Below are 16,720 nucleotides of genomic sequence, written 5' to 3' on the forward strand. Positions count from 1 at the left end.
GAAGCGCTTGTGTAGCAGGCACTGAATAGTCACATTAATAAAAAAAGCCAACCATGGTCCTGATATTTATGCAGGTTTGCAGCAAGAGCATTAGCACTTAAAGCCCTTCCTCTGTGATTAACAATCAAACATGCTGAGAAATGCCTGTGTTATCCCCCAACTCTCCAGTACAAGAGAAAATCTCTTTTTTGTCATCAAATCCCTAATTCTTTCTTCTTTACAGAAAAAAAGAGTAATACCAGTCTCCAATCTGCTTTCAGAAATATTTGAAGAAGGAAAAAAAAACTCCCAATAAAATATGTGTGAACGAGGGGGTAATTGTGGACAAATGCAGCATTGAATTTCATTTTCAACTCCTTATACACCATTTCAATCTTATTTTCTGCTTGTTAGGCAGATCTTGTTGCTTGGGGTGGGCAGAACTGCCCAGTATTGCTGGGTAATTGCACATAATTTCCTCTTCACCAGTGATTTGCATCAATATCAGTCATTTCCCTATTCTTCGGCGTTTTAAGAATCAACCCCGACCAGAAAGTCCCATTTTAAATGCTTATTGTTCAAGGCGCAGAGAGAGGATAACATTCGCAATCACCCTGAACAGGGTGTCACACACAGCCATACCAAACCAAAGAACTAACCACAGACATGACTCCTTCCTCTGTGCTCCAAATTCTACAAAACTCTCAGTCTTTTTTAGAGAAGCAACTGGACATGAGGTCACAACATCAGCATCTCCTCCGCTCCAGTGAAAGTAAGAGTAACAAATGGCTCCGCAAAGTCCTTGTTAACGAAATATATTCAAAGGTGCTGAAACATTTGAGGACCTCTGGGCCAACTCACTCACCAAAGTCATATATCAATGCAAAGTATTGTATATTATCTTACATAATGTTACTGTGTGATATTTCCACAAAACCATATAGACCCAGTGTGCCTTAGCACAATTAGAGCCGTATCTGTGCCCTCATTAACTTAATCAGCTGATTGCTCTTCCTCTGCCGCTCATTATGGGATACAAGAATGCTCTCTGTAGGACATCAGTCACCGCGGTAACTCCCATTTCTAATTTAAGTGGATAAAACAAACTAAACTTGCGGGGTTAAACACGCTTAATTTAATTGGAACGATTACAAGTGAATGGGTAATGGCGAAATCTGTCTTAGTAAACACCTCCGACACCACAGGAGAGCACCCGCACACTAAATCACTTTTCAGGCACACTCAAGCTCTCACCTCAGAGTCCTAAAGCACTCCCAGGAGTCATGCTTCAACACGACACGACCCTTCCCACAGACAAAGAGCAAACGCGCTTTCATCCTCTGTTTCGGAGAAAGACTGCTAGGTCCCCACGAGGGTCTGAGAGAGGTCAGGCCGGGGAGAGGTGTTGCTCGCTGCTGACCCTTACTGACCTGTGGGGAGAGGCCGTTGCTCACGGGGTTCATGTGGTTGCTGGAGGCCGTCTGGCTCATGAAGGTGTCCGAGTAGCTGGAGAAGCCGTGGCGGTTGGCCGACGAGAGGCCGTAGCTGGAGCCGCCGTCGCCCGAGAGCCCGCTCTGGTGCATGGTGGACGGGGGCAGAGGCTGCGGCCGGTGCAGTGTGCCATTGCCATCTGGAGATGACCAATCAGATCAGGAGTTTAACGTGAGCGGCATGCTATATGTCTGAGTACTGTGTGATTGTTCCTGTCAAATTTGAACACCCTAAATAACGATGCTTTCCATCCTCACATATTTATAACATAACCATTTATGAGATGTTATATATGAACTCATATGTGTGCGTCATAAACGGCATCGGTTGACCAGGCCATTGCCTCCTGCAATAATAACCTCTACAACTCTGCTGAATTTTATTTCTACTCAGCCACATTGCTAAACACACATTCTACATTTTAACTTTATTTCATTTCTGCTGTTTTTTTATCAGATAGGAGTTCCTTGTGCATTGAAATGAAACTGCTGTGTTAAGGCCTCAGACAATATAAAATCAACATTTTTAAATCAAATAATAGATAGTCAATCATTAAACAACATCAACAGTGAATGAACAATGTTGGCGTCATCTGGAGAAGGTGTACCTTGTGATAGCGTGGTTGTGCCGTACGGTGACTCTGGGAGCTGGTACGTTGGCAGAGTGGGCATTCCGGTTTGGAACCCTCCAGGTAACAGGTGGTTAAACGCAGCCAGCTGATTGGCTCCTGCTTGCTTACGCCACCTGGCTCGTCGATTGCTAAACCACACCTGTAGAAGGACAAGATTTTGAACAATAACTACCAAGTTTTTATTAAATATAACTAATTTAACCTACCCAGCAGAGACAGAAATGCAAAATAATTGCTGTTCGGAATCTAAAAAGACAAGTTATTCTTCAGAGATGCTTTGTCAAACACAATATTCTACAAACTCGACTCACTTCTCCATACGTTTATGGGCCATGATGAAATGTCCTCAAACAAGGCAGAATAGGCTCTTTAGGAGAGCGCACATGCACTTTGCACTTAAAACACATTTGAAAGACCCTATTCAACCCCACTTCTCTCTCTTCTTAAAGAAAGAAACAGTTCTGCCAATAAGAAGCTGTATTTCACCCAGCCAAGGCCCTGGGTCCTATGCATGCAAAACAGTGACTGACATTGATCTATGCCTCTGAGGGGCAATTCTTCAGCGCTTAATGCACTGTCAGTGCAGTTAATCTACTGTTGTTTTTCAAATGGCCCAAGCCTTTGTGAGGGTCAGTGAAAAAGAGGGACAATGGCCTTTCAGTGGATCCCTACACAAAGAGGGGGCGTCCCTTCTTAAGCAGCTCTTTCAGGGTTACGCTTTCAGCCTGGGCATTGATCAAGGGATAGCAAAGAAACGTATACACACACTCACACATACTAACACACACACACAAACTCACACACTCTTTCTCTCCCACTCTCCCTCTCATCCTTTCTTCTTCTGTTCAGCTTTATGTACACAATGTGATTGTGTGAAGTGCTTTATTGGTTAAACGAGAGGTATATTCCATTGGTTGAGCCTTTTTGTGGGGGGAAAAATGAAATGTATAACAAAAACAAGGCCATCCAGCTCCTTGGTTTCTTTTTTTTTTAAAGTCTATCACAAAGTTAAATCAAATATGCCGAAAGGAATATAAACAACCACACAGCTGACATCTTTCTACATGAAAACAGAACTTAAACATTTCTTCCTTTAAGAACTAAAGCAGCGGTCCAGTGACCTGCACAGGTCCGTCCTGCTGTGAAGGCTGATTGTCTGGCCCTTACTTCCCGCAGTGTCCCGGGTCACACCCGACACCACTCCCAGCTTACAGCGAACCCAGAGCACGCAGTTTAAAAAGACACTTCAGCTGTCACAAATTAGCCTTATTAACTCGGTGGGGTTCTAATTGCAGTTTAGTGTAGTCTGGCTGAAAAGCAACCAAAGTTGTGTGTGTGTGTGTGTGTGTGTGTGTGTGTGTGTGTGTGTGTGTGTGTGTGTGTGTCTGCGTGTATTTATTTGTAGGTACGTGTGTGCACATCCTTGCATATGCACACTTGTGCATTTACATATACCATTCCTCTTCCCTCCTCATGTTGTTCTATATAGTAATGCATTTGGAGCAGGTTACTGTGTAGGCTCTGAATGCTCTGAATGCACAGAATGACACACATCTGACTCCATCACAGGCCTCTGCTGCACACTACAAAAGCAGAGCAGGCAGGCTGCCTGGTTTGGAGGGGGGAAAGAGGAGAGGGAGCATTAGAGTGAGCATATTCCTGGTTAAGAGCTGGGGCTGAGCGCTTCCCAGCGTTGCAGGCTTTCCCAGAGTAAGAGGCTTGGTGTGAGAGGCAGGAGCAGCTGCGCAGACTTGATGCTCTGCTTTGGAACCGTGGTGGCAAAGTCACCTTGGAACAGGGATTTTCTCTCTCCAGCCCCACTCTAATTCATCTGCCGAGAAGGACACATGTCAAATCTCGGCCAGAGAGTGGCCAAGGAGACGAAAAAGCACACATTTCACCACTGATTTTCAGTGGGGGAAGTGGTGCAATCCTCCCTTTGTGATGCACTCTTAAAATTAAAATCGTTACATTTCCGGATCATAACATTAGCAGAAATACCTGTAATGCTTCAAAGTGAGCCTACCTAACAAAGGACCGTGGAAAACGAAAGATGGAAGAACAAAGGAAAAGACAAAGCATGCTGGACAAATGTAAGACAAAAATAATGTAATAGTTGAGTGTGCCACATTCTGTAGGGAAGATGGGATCGAGGCAGCTGAGGAGTGCAGCTCAGATAGAAACGTGTTTTTTTTTTCTTTTTTTCTTCTTTCCGGGGCCTTCCACTCCTCCTCATATAATATCAATCACCCAGGCCCTATCAATCCTGCTCTGTCCAGTCGGATGATAGCAACTATATGTCTTCCTAGGATTACTGCAGCAGCATGGAGCAGTCGTGGTGGTGGTGGTGGGGGGTTGGGGGGTTGGTGAGGCGGTGAGGCGGGGAGACGGTCCGATGAGGAGTAAAGCCTGGATAACGTGATTGAATTTCACAGCAAAAAAGTAGAACATAACGGTGGCTGAGAGGCGTAAAAAAGCCCGACATCAATCTCCCAAGCTTGCCACGGACAGCCTCAGAGCCAGGTCAGAGGGGACCTGGGCCAAGACTTAGGCCCCAGGAGGGGGCCGTTCTGGTCCCACGGGGATGACCTGCTGGGTGGGGGAGCACTGGGTGGAGGTGACACATGGAGAGCAGTCGTGTCAGTGTTGCTTTTCAGATTCTGGCAGAGGCTGGCCAAACAGTGTGACAGAGCATGTGTGTGAGTGTGCGTGTGTTTTTGAGTGAGTGAATCTGTGTATGTGTTTCTGGGTTAGTGTGTGTGCTTGTGGATAAATGAGTATACATTTGTGTGTATGTGTGTGTGTGTGGCTTGGCCTCTATGTGTGTGTTTGTGTGGCTTGGCCTCTGTGTGTGTGTGTGTGTGTGTGTGTGTGTGTGTGTGTGTGTGTGTGTGTGTGTGTATGCTAAAAACCATGGATAGCACAGTTTTACTGCCCCCAGATGTTGTGGATGGATTAGGTAACCCTGCACGCACAGATGCACGCTCACATTTATATAAGCTCCTCTTTTTACTGACGGTTTGCGCTGATTCAAAATGTCTTGTTAGGAGAATGGGTCCAGATTGGGTCCAGATTTCTCTGCCACAAGTTAGGGTCTAATACATGATATCACTGCAGGGGGTTGACACTTGTGGCCCTCAAGTCTTCCTTCCACATCAGAGAAAGAGGGATGAGAGTGGAGGACTGCAGAGAGACGAAAGGAAGTAAACAGAGACCAAGTCCTGCTTCAGAAAGGCACTGCAAAAGCCCAATCTCACAGGCTGTTTACTAGCGAGCGTCTATGCTAATTAAAGTTGCTGGGAGTAAGGAACTGGGAATGGATGGTTGGATTAGCTTGATAAGTATCAGACAGTCTGAGAGAGATTCATTTAAATTCCAGTAATCAACCTCACTGTTCGAGCACCAGTGCGGGTGCAGCACTACACACACACTCGTCTCTGAGATCTACAGCAAATCCAATTTGTTCCCTCGCAACACACACAAAACAAATGACTCCAAGGAATAACTCTTACTTTTATGGTAACGTTCGGTTGTGCCATAGTTCTATTGTCTGTTCCATAGTTTTGTTTTCGTTTTGTTTCTTTTTTTTCTTCTCGAATGAAGGCAGGTTGGGGGTTGTTTTTCGAGAGAAAAAGAGAAAAAACTGTGAGTGCCGAGAATAGAGACCATAATGCTTCTTTTGTCGCTCCAATCAGTGGTTTTATTCTTGCTTCCCTTGAGCAATGTTACAACACAAAGCGCCCAACACTACCCATCGGTGAGGAGATGACACCCACATGAGACATGAGAGGGAGATTTAGTCTGGTGGGAACGATAACCGCCACTCAAATTGGCATTCCGTGGGGTATACCATACTTCTCCTAATCTACAGGTTCTCGTCGCGTTAGGCTCTTCTCTGTCTCGTTAGGCTCTTCTCTGTCTCTGTTTCCCCCCTTCGCTCCGACGCCACGCAAAAGAGTAATATCCCCCTAGCTTGTCACTTTGCTGGATTTAGGGTCGTTTTTCTTCTTCTCCCACCGACGTCTTCCTCTCTATGGGATTTGAGGTAAATCACGGGCCGAGAGTGTGAACGTGCTTTGCGTTGTCAGCCGAGGAAACTGGAGTTTCCTGAGTGGAGGCAAAGGACAGGTAGTCCTGTCTATCCAGTCTCTCCCCCTCTCTCCCCTCTCCCGGGGCAAGCCCCTAGAAGCAGTTAGCCCTGTGGTTAGGACCGCTATGGATCAGTTCCTGTAACCAGTCAGGAATGACCATAAAACAGTTGCAGAGGGCGGGCGGGAGGGAGGGAGGCTTCCGTGGCAGATATAATCAGGAACCAGCATGGGGACTAATGAAGACAGATGGGGGGGATCTGCAGCGGTCCCTCATAAAGCCCAGGAGCAAATAACGTGTCACTTACAATAACCTCAGGCCACTGAACGCTCTACCTTAAGGAAGAGGTCCAACTATATAGAGATTCAATACTAAATCAAGTGACACCAGGATTATGGGACCCATTAAATTCAAGGCATCATATAAATCTATATGTCCTAAAGTCATTTGTTGGTTTAACATACTGGACCCTCTATATTAACTCTCTTTCTCCATGTCTCTCACTCGTTCTCTCTCTATCACTTTCTCTTCTCTCTCTCTTCTTCTCTTCTCTCTCTCTCTTAACTCCATCACTCCCTCTTTCTCTCTCTATCTCTTTCTCTTCCCTCTTTACCCCTCTTCTCCTTCTCTCTCCTTCTCTCTCCCTCTCTCTGACATCTGGAGACTGTGTCAGCGTGCAGCTGCGCTCAAGTGGGTTGACACTCGGGCCACAAGGTCTGCCAAAAGCCAAGAGGGTCAGACACCTTCCCCTCCACAAAAGCAATGATCGCAGCACACTGGCATCTGCCTCTGAGCCGGCTCCAATTCCCGCACACACACACACACACACACACACACTCTAGCGCTTGGAGGACATAAAGCACATACATCATCTCCTACATGCCTCAGAGCCTCGCTCAGCTTCACAGCCACAGGGCTTTCTCTCAGTGGAAACACACACAACCAGGACCTAAACACAGTCAGCTAATGAGCTGTTGCTCTGTGTTCTCTTGATGTACAGCTACTCCAAACACAAGTGGAAGGGTTCAATTGATTCATATGTTTTTAATCTCAACACACAACCCAAATAAGAGAACTATAACAAGCCTGACAACAATCAGGACAATAATCTTAAATAAGTCAAGTAATCTTTACTGGGGATTTAGAACCAGGTCTGTGAGCACTATGGGTACACACTGGTATAACATGATGCCACTCCACATGTCAGTTGATCACATGACTAAAAGAAGAGACTGACTGTTGTTAAAAGAATGTACTCCATGGCATAGCATGCAGAATTAAGTAAAAGGAGCCATTTAGCAAAAGTCGGTCTATGAGGAGGACAAGCGTTCCTTTGTCTTGAATAAAGCTATTCTCGTAAACATTAAACATTGAGGATCCCTTTCTCTAACATAAGAACTACTTATTGTTTCTCTCTAAACTGTTTTGGGAAATTATTTTCGAAGAGCTTTTTTTTCCCCCCCTCTGACTTTCCAAAATTAGATGAAGACGACACCAAAATTACCAGCACTTCTAAAACAACCCAGTTCTTCACATGATATGTTCTATTGGCAGTATTTACATAAAAAGATAAATGAGGTTGTTTTTGCTGCCCGTCTGTGTGTGTGTGTGTGTGTGTGTGTGTGTGTGTGTGTGTGTGTGTGTGTCTGTGTGTGTGTGTGAGTGTGTGTGTGTGTGTGTGTGTGTGTGTGTTTTTTATTCTTAATGTTTGCACTTGTCTAATTTGCATCAGTTGCCATAAATACACAAAAGGGTCCAAAGGCCCCCTTAGGGCTGATTGAGAGAATGGGACTCTGAGCTGACCCACTAACATGGCAGCAGCCTCAGCGGGGTCTGACCCACTGCCAGAAACAGAGGTTTCCTCTGCTGAGCACGCAGCCACATGGCAGGGCCCACAACAGACCTCGTGCTGAAAAGTTGTTTTTGTACAGTAGTGTGAGGAGATGCAAAACAGAGTCTGGCTATTGTTGGTCTGAGCTGATAACAATCTCTGTCGAACTATTAACGACTAAATAAAAGGCTTTTTGATGATTAATTGAGTATGTCTAGTGTTTTGAGTGCATACACTGTAAAACATGAATTAGGACACTTTACAATACCCATGGATCGAAGATGAATGACAAACATCAAAAGGATCATTATTCTATATGCTGTGTTGCATTCATAGGGACCATAGGCTGTTGGTTGCCTGGCTAAAGTAATGACTTGGATCTATTTTGTTTTTCTTTTTTCTTTTCTTTTTTTTCTGGTTCTCTTTCTCTTTTTTATAGGATCGTGATTGATTAATGTTGCTGGTGGAGCAGGAGTCCCAGGAGAGAGTGAGGGATCCTCTCTGATATGCGGCGAATTTTACAAGGAGCGGTGGTGGGCTTGAAAGTGGTGGGAAGAAACGATCCCGGCCAAGAGTTTAAGTGAGAAATCCATCAGGAATGCGCTCGGGCTCTTTTTATCCCCCTCCCTCACCAACGAACAGCTGTTGCCATAACTCCACTGTAGTTCTCCTCATTGTTTCAGCAACCTAAATGGCCAAGAGGAGCTGTCAAAATATTCTTAGGGAGGAAAACGAGAAGGGGAGCATTGCTCTTCAACTTCTACTGAACAACTACGGCCTCTAAAACCTTGTTTGAAAGTGTTTGCTGTCTTGCAAATATGTATGGTAGTATACCGTATACAATCAATAGTGTTTTAAGCTATATATTTATTTTATGGACTTTAATGCAATAAATAAATGACAGCTTAGAAATTGAGGGCACACTGGGAAAATACATTAGACTAGGCCTGGAAACTGTCTTGCTTTTCCTTGCATCTCAGTCAAACAGTATGTATTCTAAAACCAGGAAGCCCAGCCAGGGTTTGGAAAGATGGGTTAAGATTGATGGTGTGCATCCTACAGCTCGGTGGAAAAGCCTGAACTTTGATGTGCCAAAGCAAAGCTTCCTCCTTTCTAACAGAACAAAAGACTCAACCCCCCCCCTCAACCCCCCCACCCCGGCAGGCTGGAGACCTTGCATGATAATGTCCCGAGCCGCTCCGCGCTCTCAACCTGAGTAAAAGACTCGGTGGGGAAGGGCAGCGACTAAGATAAACATTTAGACACACACTGTGATGCAAACTAACAGACATTTACACAACAATCTTTGGCCACAGCTAGTACACACAATTAGGTTTTAACAGACTCCCATATCCTCTACAGACTGATAGTCTCTAAGCACCTTCAAGTCAGGCACACTAACTATCTGTGACCGCTCTATCCCCCCAAATAACAACCATAACGAGTGACTTCCTGAAATGACCAACCGTTATGATTTCACATCTGACCTGAGGCGATCTATGGCAGGTCAATCACATAGAGAAGTCCTGGAGGAGTCATTTAAAAAAAAGCAGTAGTAAGGGAATGTTTTTCTGCAGACAGGTTCTCCGGAGATCTTCCACACGTAATGTCTACAAGGGCCCTTTCACTGCGGCAGATCCAGTGACACTTGGGAGCGTGCTGAGACATTTCTGCACATTGCTGACCTCTGACTGTACGCTCATTGTGAAACTCATGCGCATTTCCCACAGCGAGGATCAGACCTATAAAGTATCATCTGTCGTCTTCTGCTCCCTGCCCTCTGGCGCGCCACGCCGCGTGTGGACTCAGAGAGGTCCATTTGACCCTCACACACACACACACACACACACACACACACACACACACACACACACACATACACACAAACCCAACTGAGGATTCATCACTTTTCACTCAAACTAAGCGTAAGGAAAAGAAACTTCATGCTGCCGGCTTTAAAAAAAATAGAATTGAAAAACATGGCGAAAGCTATTTGCTGCAAGTGTGCAAACCTGCTTATATTTCAATTCCTGTTTACTGGGTGTACAAAAATTGACTACATGAAAACTTTTGAATGGTTTGAATGGAAAGGCAAATATGTTTTTTGATTCACTGAGGTTTGATAAGCTAAGCAGTTTTGGGGCAGGGAGGTGAGCATGTAGAAATTGCTAATAATAATAATTTTCACCTGTTCCCAAATCGATTTTGATCAGTAAAAATGAATACAGAATTATAGATCAGGTGACAATTACCTCTGATAATGACACCCACATACTCAAAAGCCCCACCCCTAGACCCACCCCCTTAACATTACTTTGTTCATCAAATCTCATCACTGTGTGTGTGTGTGTGTGTGTGTGTGTGTGTGTGTGTGTGTGTGTGTGTGTGTGTGTGTGTGTGTGTGTGTGTGTGTGTGTGTGTGTGTGTGTGTGTGTGTGAGACAGAGAGAGAGAAAGAAAGCCTCTAACCTGCACGCGTGCCTCTGTGAGTTTGGTCCTCTGGGCCAGCTCCTCCCTGGTGTAGATGTCGGGGTAGTGCGTGCGCTCGAAGGCCTTCTCCAGCTCGTCCAGCTGCTCGGCCGTGAATGTGGTCCTGCTCCGCCGCTGCTTCCTCTTCAGGGGTAGGTCCGGCTCCGAGTCCACGTCCGAGCCCTCGTCCATGCGCGCACCTGCACGGCCACATGGGAGAGAGGAGGAGACGGAGAACATCAGAGACATGCCGCATCTTCCGCTCTCCACCCTACGAATGTCGTGAAACATTTCCCCAAGTCCAAAAAGGAAGTGATGCTGTTTGTTGTTGAAAAGGATAAGAGAGAAGGGGGAAGAAACTAACAGAAGCATCAAACACTGGGAGGGGGATAGCTAGGTTTTTTTTCCCCTCTTGTCGTTCCTCTCCTTCTTTCTCTGATGTGTCTCATCACATTTCCAGGTCAATCCCAAGAGGAGTGGGGGGCGGGGGTGTGTGGGGTGGGGGTGGGAGAGAGAGAGAAAGGGACAGCGAGTGGATGGATGACAGAGGATTGAAAATGATACAGGCTCGCAACGCTTTTCAAGCAAATATTATTTCAACGTGTGGTTATTTATATGAGATGAGGCTCCTTTTTTTTGTAAATACAATCCGGCGTGAGTACACATCCAAACAGCGCCTGGGGCCTGCAGCAAAGTGGTGGGGAGAGTTAATCTCTCCAGACCACCTTAGCGATCCGTGTACTGCCATTCTTCGCAAACGGCCTGGGGCCCTGGAACACAACTGGCAGTGTGTAAATATTTGGGGTTATATTATTGTGTTCGTTTCATTAAAGCCGCGCGCACAATATCGGCTCGCTGTGATTAAAATAACCACGGCACTTGCAGATTATCGGTCTCACGCAGCCGTCCTTGTCAATTACAGATAACAATTCTGCAGCATTTTGTTACTTTTCTGTGGAGGTGCACAATTGGAACCAAACTGAGACTGATGCAAGATGCAGGGGAGAGTGTGGGTGGTAATGTAAGGATACGTCTTGTTCACGATAAAAACGATACTCGCTCAATATGTACCTCATCCTCTGAGCATACTTGGCCCAGCGTTACTGGGTTTATTGTATATACTTACAGTTGATTCTTTAACTCCAGATGTATGCTCCTAACTATGACAAATGATGTGAATACTTTCTACACAATCAAATGATAAGTACACTGAGAAGTTAAACCTGCTTTCTGCTATTCTTCAGGTTGAAATCTGGCCTGTCCACCAGAACCCTGTATACAGCATTGTGTGGCAGGAGTGTTCTAAGAAAACCTTTATCCTTTATCATTTCATTTGAGTTTAGTCCTTATTTATTTCCAGTTTGGGCAGCGCGGGGCTGATCCCCCCGAAATCCCCCTGGCAGCATCGGGGGCCCAGCTCTTCAGACACAGGCCCTAATCCAGGCCATGACTTCTCCCCAAATTTAAGCCATTCCACATTAGGGACGGCTGCGGCTCCTGCGCTCCCATTGGTCAGAGCTGGAGGGGCCTTCCCAGCCTGCCCCCTCTGAGAGGCTGTGATTATGGAGCCGAGCTGAACCAGGCGGAGAGGAGCAGGGCGGTGCGGTGCGGTGCGGTGCGGTGCGGTGCGGCGGCGGTCTGGGCCCGGCAGCCAGAGAGCCTGAGCCCAAATCCGGCCCCAGCTGAGGGAGGATCCACCCCTCCTCCGCAGTCCACCCCACCCCTGCTCTCACCGGCCCCAGCCACAGGGGCTCCAGCCTCAGTCAGCTCTGCCTCTGCCACAGCCTCTCCTCAGAGGCCTCCTCCAGACACCCAGAGCCCCATTCTGGCACTGACTGACGCACCACTTTCTTTTATCTTTCCTTTTTTTTTCGAACGATGGTTATTATGTCCGAGGCTCTTTGTGCGGGCCCAGCGCGTGCGGACGCCCACCAGGAGAAGGTTCAGTAGCGGGCTAGATTAAGGCTTTAAGGAGCCATCTGCCCTGGTGGCCACAGGAACCGTGATTGTGTGACGCGATACACTTTAATTAATCTGCCACAGGAACTGATGGTTCTGACCCCACGTGCCACTTCCTCCTCTCCTCTGCCTTCCACTCCCAACCCAGGGCACTCAGAGAGCAGTTGGCATCGAAGCGCAAACAAGTCTGAGGTCCACTTTACCCAACATCCCACACGTAGCTGTGCTATGAAGACACAAGTAAATCTAAAATGCAATACACAGTGACATTCTTGAAGTTAGATGTAAAGTTGTAATTTGTTAATATTAGATAATATATTTTAAAATAACAATATTTTCAAAAGCCCACGGCTGCAATAAAAACCTGGATCTCCAACAGCTCTTGTACTGAATCAATCTGGTTGGACAGGTTTCTGCCTTTTTTGGCAGGCGTCAACGTGTCTCCAGTGACAACTGGAGGAGTTTGTGGCGGCAGATTCGCTAATATCTGCTTGTGCTCAGCTCTTCCATCTCCAGAGAGCTGCAGGGGCCACTAATGAGCTTGGGGAAAGAGAGCGTATGATCCTGCTCCTCACTGGAGGAGAGACTGTAGAAATCAGACAGAGGTTGAAAAGTCAGGCACTTGCTGTATCGATGTTTGACCTCTATTTAGACGTTTGTCTGTTTGTTTGTTAGTTTGGATATTGCTCAGATTCAAAGCTAATACAAGTCAAAAGTAATACAAGTGGTTGAGTACGCGTGAGTGCTTCGGTGTTATTTGTGCATGCACGTGCGTGTGTGTGTGTGTGGCTGTGACTGTGGATACATGCCGGACAAACAGTTCACCAAAACTGCCTCCAAACAACGAAAACAATGAAGGGGCCCCATCAAACTGGCTTAGACTCCAGGCCAACTCTGTCGTTTAATTAAACAAGGAATTATGGGATTACTGGGAGACTCTCATTACAGGCCACTTGAGGAGTCTTCTCGTGGATGTCTTTTTGTCTCCCGAAAGCTCGCACTCAAGAATTCTCAGCGGATTACATGTGGCCGTAGGACATGAGGCCGCATTAATTAAATCAACTCCTCTTCCTTTCCCCTCTTAACAAAGATTCACTCTATCCAATTGGTCCGACAACACTTGAAACAAAACGTATATATATATATATATTTATATATATATATATGGATGTATGTGAGCACACGGTAAAGAGTAAACACACATACACCAAGGGGAGATATCCCTTTGTTGGTTTTTATCGGATTTCAGCAAAGCGATTTGCCATTAACTTGCCATGACAACACTTGAGGCCGGCACAGTGGTCCATAGATCACTTTGCAAAGGCACCTCAGAGTCCTGAGGCTGGCAGCAGCTTTCATTTCAGAGACAGCATGGAATTTATTTGTTCTCTTCTACATGCTATTGGATTTAGTGGAGGGAGGGGGGAAGGGGGCAGAAATCCCACAGTATCCATCCTTGCTATGCATCACTTTCTCTCTCTCTGTCTCTCTCTCTCTCTCTTCATATCTCTCTCTCTCTCTCTGTGTCTCTCTCTCTCTCTCTTCATATCTCTTTCTAGTTTTTTTTTTCTTTCGTCAAACCCACATGGTTATCTTAGAAGATTTGGCCCGAGTGAGAGATTGGTCCTCTTTCTGTTTGTGATCGCCATGCCTCAAGTTGCTTTTATTTTCTTCTTCTTCTTCTTCCATCATCTCTGCTGTTTCCCCTCAAAAGCAGTTGAATAGAGAAAGCTAAGGAACCACTCTAAAGCACTGCCTAAGGAGGCACGGGCTTTGCGGCAGCGCCCCTGGCCATGACTGATGTGTATGTGTTGTGCCACGTCTCATTCGGCCGTGGTCACAACGATTACAATGTGACTTAGCTGGCACATGACAGCACATGGCCAGCACTTCAGCCCGGCTGGGTGGAGGAGAGAGGGCCAATGGAGAGAGAAGGACAGACGAAAAAAAAAAGTTTGACAGCATGTTCGTGCTAAAGGTGAAGAAGCGTCTCCTTTTCACTCCCTCACTCACTCTCGCTCTCTCTCTTTCTTTCTCCCTCTCTGTCTCTCTGTCACACACACACACACAATAATGAAGATGGGATTATGGTAATGAACCAGACGCTGATGCTGATAGGATGGCTAAACCTGGACCTCATCTTTGTCTGTTGTGAGATCCGCAGATTGGCATGCTAGGACCCATCACGCAAATGTGACTGACCGTGGCAGGTTCCCAGATATGTTGAATGTGCGGCAGCATAAATATGATGGAGCGAAGCATATGCTGCTGCTTGTCTCCTTTAATTCCAGGGAAAAAGGGCTTTTCACCAGGAGGTGGTGGAGCATTGAAAGAGTGGCAAACATTGTTTTTGCGTGCATAAATCTTGCATAGCACACAAAAAAAATAGCATTTTGTGACCCCTTCATTCATCAAATCCCATTAAAAGTTGAAGTTTAAACCATTTATCTGTCCTTGGAATAATAAGGAACATCCAGATTGTTGTGAAATGACAACTGTAATTCCTTTTGAAAGTTCAAGGGATGTTGATAAAATGCTCCCGTATTTGTCATGAAATTAAAGCTTAATTAAGAATTACTGGGACTGTATTCTTCAGTGCACATATATCCCTCCAGGGTTCATTGTATTGTCAGATGCCATATATTTGGGGAAAATTACTTTAACACATTTAATACCTTTTTTAATTAGCATAGCAATCTTGAAATAAATCAGTGTGTGCATGTGAGAGTGTGTGTGTGAGCGCGCGTGTGTGTGTGTCTGTCTCTTTGTGTTTTCAGGATAGCTAAACTTAGCAGTCATTCATTTCAATAATCTGAAATTCATGATGCACAAGAAATACTAATATTCCTTGTATTCTTATTGAATAATCCTGTTAATTATTTTACTGGCAAGAATATCCCATTGGGATGAACTTAACTTGTAGATGTAAGCTTTGAATGTGTGTTACTACATTATTTCATTACTAATTTCCAAGGAATTAGGGGGAAAACATTTTAAAACAAGGATAGGAATTAATACAGATTTTGTTTTGAGAATAAAATATCTTCCCCCTTCTGGGTGTCCCTGAGATATTTCACCAAATCCAGCAGCGACTTTGATGTGCTGGAGTTTGTCAGAAGTGCCACAGGCTACAGTGGAATTACAGCCACCTAACACAAGCATTCTTCTTCACTCCTTCCCAAAGCTGACCCCAACTTCTGTGACTGTGGATGGGATATCCATCATTATCGTCACACTCAGGCCTTTTTCTCTCTCTCTCTCTTTCTGTCTAACTACCCCTGCTTTCCTCTTCTGCCTGTGGCCTTCCTGCCAGGCTTTCTTGGCCTCTTTAGCGCCTCAGCTAAGAAGCGCCCGGGGCAGTGTAGCCTTGATCCACCACCAGCCTCTGCAGCTGCATGGCCCCTTGAAGCACTCTCTGTCTCTCTCTCTCTCTCTCTCTCCATCACTCTCTCTCTTTCTGTGTCTCTCTCCATGGTGGCAAACGTTTGCACATTTGTCTTCATCATCCACTGGCCACCCAAACAACTTTTGTCCCCGAGCACTTATAAATGTTAGCTGGGGCAGGGTCAGATGGGTGGGGGGTAATTAGGGCATTAGAGCGACAGTGTTTTACCACTGCTCACTGCTGTGGCCCACCACGTGAGCGTGTCATTCCACATAAATATGAAAGAGCTCTGAGGTAAACCCTAACATTATATCTTCAGAGGAGGCACCAACAGTGGTATAGTCAGACAAACTTAAAGCACAGCATATGGCTCCTAGTTAAACTGCAGTTAATTCCATGAGTATACATAATGAGAACACTACTTAACAATGGCAAATGACAAAACGACATGCTCTGTTTACATGTCCATTGCTTTTGAGGCGGATGAATAAATCACGGTTAACTTCAGTGTTGGTCAGTCTGAGGGAGCAAACGTAAACGGGGGCTCTAGAGTTGGCTATCTCTGACACACATCTGCTAAACAGTCTGGCTGCAGGCTGGATTTGAACAGACCTGTCTCTCGCATGGCATCTAAGAGGAGTCTAAAGCTGAGATGCTGCTGTGCAGTGCAGTGCCATGGGTTGGGGGTGGGGTGGCGTGGGGGGGTGGGGGGCATGAGAAACGTGTGTCATCAGGGAACATTATCAGGGGTTTAATTTGGTTGACAATACTGCATCTTTTGTGCATTGAGCTGCCACGCAGTTGTGCATTCAGTTAATGCAATGTGGAATTGAATTATAATACATTATTGAGATTATTATTTATATAAGTAATAAAGCTGATCATCA

At 45.6% G+C, this 16,720-nt stretch overlaps 1 protein-coding gene across 4 annotated transcripts in view; it reads right to left on the reverse strand.

Moving 5' to 3' along the window:
• pax7b (paired box 7b) overlaps positions 1–16,720 on the reverse strand; it is a 52,950-nt gene that overhangs the window by 19,047 nt on the left and 17,183 nt on the right. For all 4 annotated transcript variants that reach the window (XM_031566702.2, XM_012820839.3, XM_031566701.1 and 1 more), the window contains exons 5-7: positions 10,490–10,689; positions 2,078–2,240; positions 1,410–1,609 (exon numbers count right to left, since the gene is read on the reverse strand). In XM_031566702.2, the coding sequence (XP_031422562.1) occupies positions 1,410–1,609; positions 2,078–2,240; positions 10,490–10,689 (563 nt within the window). The remainder of the gene's footprint in view (positions 1–1,409; positions 1,610–2,077; positions 2,241–10,489; positions 10,690–16,720) is intronic.

This window comes from Clupea harengus, chromosome 4 (assembly GCF_900700415.2).
Source record: "Clupea harengus chromosome 4, Ch_v2.0.2, whole genome shotgun sequence".
Taxonomy (NCBI): domain Eukaryota; kingdom Metazoa; phylum Chordata; class Actinopteri; order Clupeiformes; family Clupeidae; genus Clupea; species Clupea harengus.